A 3,949-nucleotide genomic window follows, 5' to 3' on the forward strand; every position below is an offset into this window, starting at 1 on the left:
GGTTGGACGTCCTACTGTGCGCAGAGGACTCTGAAGGCTACTTTTTCCGACCACGTTTTGTATAACGAGTGCAGAAGGTACAGATAATCTCAGTCGACAACCAGGGAATCTTCCGGACAGAGGCATGTGGTTCAAATAAACTAGAAATTAGGTGTCGGCGTAGAGTTCTGTTTTTAAGCGGAGGGCGTCGGCAGGTCATCGGCCTCAGTACCTCGTCTGGAGACATCATGGCCCCGGCCAGCTGCCCCTGTGCTGAGTGCTGAGGGCTGGGGGTCCGCCTGGGGCACACACAGATGACACGCTGAGATGATGCATGGGAATAAGTCACGCGGGAGGAACCGCGGGCGGGCGGGAGCGGACGGTGGGCGCCGACTGTGACGCGTGCTCGTGCTTGTTTGCAGAGATGGAAGAGAGGTACGAGACAGACACCAGCTCCCTGAGCAGCTCCATCGACGGCGCGCCGAGTTCCTGCGCGCGAGATGCCACTGTGCCCGAGAGCGACGTGGACGCGATCCCAGTGACGTTCATCGGGGACGTCTCAGAGGACCCTGTGCCGCCGGCGTCACTCCCCAACAGAAACAACAACGCGGGGTCCTCAGACAGGGCGGGCACCGCCAGCAGGCCGGCCCGCGAGTCGCCAGCCCCAGCTGGGCCTGGCCAGTCACCGCGGGGGAAGAGCGGGGGGCAGCCGGGCCCCCCCACCCCACCCCAGGACGCAGGGAAAGCGGCCCGGTCAGCTCAGAGTCCCATTGAGCTGGAGCCCGTGCGGACATCCGCTGTGGAGCGTCACACGCAAGGGCGGAAAGCAGGGGACGCAGCCGAGGAGCACGGCCCGGCCCCCCGCGTGGGGAGGGCACAGCCCACCCAGAGGGCGGACTCTCGGCCGGGGCCGGGGACGGCAGGCGGCGACAAGCAAGGCGTCTCGGCACCATCGTCGTGGTGTCAACAAAGCCAAACCCCCGGGGGGAGCTTCGGGCTGAAATACGGCCTCACGACCTACAAAATTGTCCCCCCAAAGTCAGAGATGAGGTGTTACGACAGGGGGGCGTCTCTGTCGACGGGCGCCATCAAGATCGATGAGCTGGGGAACCTGGTGAGCCCCCACACGTCTGGAAGCAGGACCATAGCCCTGCCGGCATCGGCCCTCGAAAAAGAACCCCAACCCACGGGGAAAATCAGAGGATTCTGGAGGTGCAGCTCAGAGGAGAAGCAGCCCGGCCAGCCCACGGAGCACCCGGTCGGGGGGGTCCCCACCCCGACCCCCACCCCACCAGCAGAGTGGCAGAACCAAGACAGCAGGCTCCGAGCAGAGCCCACCTCCCCGGACCCCAAAGTGGCATCACCCCAGCAGCAGGCCCCCCACCAAGGACGGGGGAGACACCTGGGAGAGGGGGTGAGCCGGCCACCCACAGCAGCCGCTTGTCACGTGAAGGTGCCAGCAGCCAACACCGCGCAGGTCCCGTTTCTCAAGCCTCAGAGAAGAACGTCCAGTCAGTACGTGGCCTCTGCCATCGCCAAGCGGATCGGACCTCCTACAGCCCACGCCGGGCAGACCCGTGCGGGCAAAGTGCCAGAGCTGGCGGGGCGGCCTCCCGCCACAAGGGATGGAGCTGCCCCCGGCCCGTGCCCAGGGTCACACGGACGCGAGCATGAGGCCAAGCCCCCCTGCGGTCACCCTGCCCACACCAATGGGGAGGAGTCAGCGGAGGGAGCCCATCCCCGGGGGCAGCTCAGCAGCCCCCGCGGCACGCCCTCGGCTCCGGACTGTCCCGCTGGCGTCCACCGAAGTCTCTGCGTCCCACTTGCCACAGCTTCCCAGAGGGGTCACATTTCCGCGGGACAGAGCTCCGGTCTCAATGGAAAGCGAAGCACAAGCAGCCACAGGACCAGCCCGGCATCCGACCCCAAGCGCACGCCGGACAGCCCCAGCCCCCCGTCGCCGCGCTCGGGAGATGGCAGAGCCCTGGCACACGGCTCCGGTTGGGTCCTCGTCCCCAGCCAGCCTCCTCGCTGTCCAGCAGGGTCCAGCACGAGCAGCCCCACTGTCCCAGGGTGGAAAGAGAAGCCCAGCGTGCTCTGCACAGACGCATGTGATGCCGATTGTGCACCCAGCGTCTTTGGGCCAAAGAAGAAGTTCAGACCTGTCGTCCAGCGGCCAGCACCCAAAGACACCTCTCTGCACAGCGCCCTGATGGCGGCCATCCACTCGGCAGGAGGCGGGCACGGCCTGCGCAAGGTGACCAGAGGCGCCCACCTGGGGGCAAGGGCGGGCCCCCCACACCTGTCGGTCCCTGTGTGGCACTGGGGGGGCGTGCTGGGGGCGAGGCTGTGGAGGAGGGGGTGCACGGCTCCCGTGTCCCTGCTCTGAGTGGGAAGAACCACCGAGGACGGAGCTGGTAAGGGTGGGGGTGGGGGTGGGCGTGCCCACTGGGCCTCGGCGCCCTGCCTGTCCCCAGGGAAGATGTCACCAGTAAGTGGCCTGGGGAGCAGCCAGCCAGGATGCGTCCTCTGTGGCTGGTCCTTGATCGTAGAGGGAGGAGTGGACGGTCAGGCCGGGCCACTCCGGCCGGACGTTCTTCAATAACGACAGGCTGTTTCAGGGCCCCCCTCCCCATCTGGGCACTTAGCGCATCACAAACATGATGTCATTTCATTTCTACGCCACACAAAGCTGTCCCTCCAAAGGCAGAGACGAGATGTGAGGACAGGATGGCCGGTGAGGTGGACGTCTGGGGTCTGGCGCGTCCTCATGCGGGGACGGGACCGTGTCCTCCGTCGTGTACTTGAGACAGAGGCACGGTCAGGCCCAGCGCCCTGGCTCAAGGTCACCCCTGCCAGCTGGCAGGGGCTCAAGACTCTCTCTCAGATCCATGGGACTGAAAGCTCCTGTCCGTCCTGGGAAGCCAGGACCAGTAGCAGAAGTGACAGGACACGAGGCCATGATCTGATGTCACCCCATGGCGGGAGGTCACTTCAGAAGCTTTGGCACGCACCGTCTCATGGCGGGGGCTGGGAGCACGGCCCTGCGGTCCTCAGCCAGGCCTTCCAGGTAGCCATCCTGTCTCCTGAGTGACGTGGCTGGCACTGTCTGTGTTCCAGACCGCAGGGCACAGCCCAGAGGGAGGGCCGAAGAAACCGTCCCCCACCGAGGCACAGAGCGAGCACTCGGCCCTGCTTGCGTCCATCCGAGGTCACCGTGGGGCCTGCAGCCTGCGGAAGGTAGGACGGGAAGGCCGGGGGCCCCGGGGGTGGCGTGGGCACCCAGAAACCCCCCTCCCTGCCCACGCCCGCCCAGCACTGAGCACTGTCCGGGTTCCCGGGGCACCCAGCATGGCTGCAGGGCTCAGGCCGTGCCGGAGGCGACCGAGCCCCAGCCACGTGGAATTGCGTTCAGGGACGCAAGGGCGTCCCCAGCTCCCACAGCCGGGGCCCGGGAGCAGCGTGATGGGTGCCCACGCCGCACGTCTGCAGCCCGTCGACATCCGGCTCCAGTGCTTCTCCGGGCTGGTCCCCGAGATGGGCAGGAGCAGGACAGGCGGGTCTCAGGCACGGGGCCCCTGCACCCTGCCGGCGGTCGCTGGAGCCGGGGCGGTCGGGACGGCGAGCAGAGGCCCCCTGCACCACGCACTCCCCTGGGAAAGGGCCCCCAGGACGCCATCCCTCACCCGCCCTCTGCCAGGTGGCGTCCGCTGCCTCTGAGGAGCTGCAGGGCCTCCGCGATGCTGGCGCGTCTGCGCCTGGGCCGGAAGCCCCTGGGCTGGAAGGCCCCGGCGCTCAGCCTCCCCCGGCCGCCCCGGCCCCCCCTGCACCCCGGACGACATCCAGCTCCAGCTCGGGTCCCCTCAGCAACCTGGTGGACGCCAGGCAGGCCTTGATGGACGCCATCCGCTCCGGCACAGGGGCCGCCAGGCTGAGAAAGGTGCGTGGGGGGAGGGGGGGTCGGAGGGGC

At 67.6% G+C, this 3,949-nt stretch overlaps 1 protein-coding gene across 1 annotated transcript in view; it reads left to right on the forward strand.

The window, feature by feature from the left end:
* The window catches only part of COBL (cordon-bleu WH2 repeat protein), a 154,444-nt gene that overhangs the window by 143,837 nt on the left and 6,658 nt on the right, over nt 1-3,949 (forward strand). The window contains exon 12 of the mRNA XM_023521610.1: nt 402-2,236. Within this exon, the coding sequence (XP_023377378.1) occupies nt 402-2,236 (1,835 nt within the window). The remainder of the gene's footprint in view (nt 1-401; nt 2,237-3,949) is intronic.

Source organism: Pteropus vampyrus, unplaced genomic scaffold, assembly GCF_000151845.1.
Source record: "Pteropus vampyrus isolate Shadow unplaced genomic scaffold, Pvam_2.0 Scaffold308, whole genome shotgun sequence".
NCBI classification, from domain to species: Eukaryota; Metazoa; Chordata; class Mammalia; order Chiroptera; family Pteropodidae; genus Pteropus; species Pteropus vampyrus.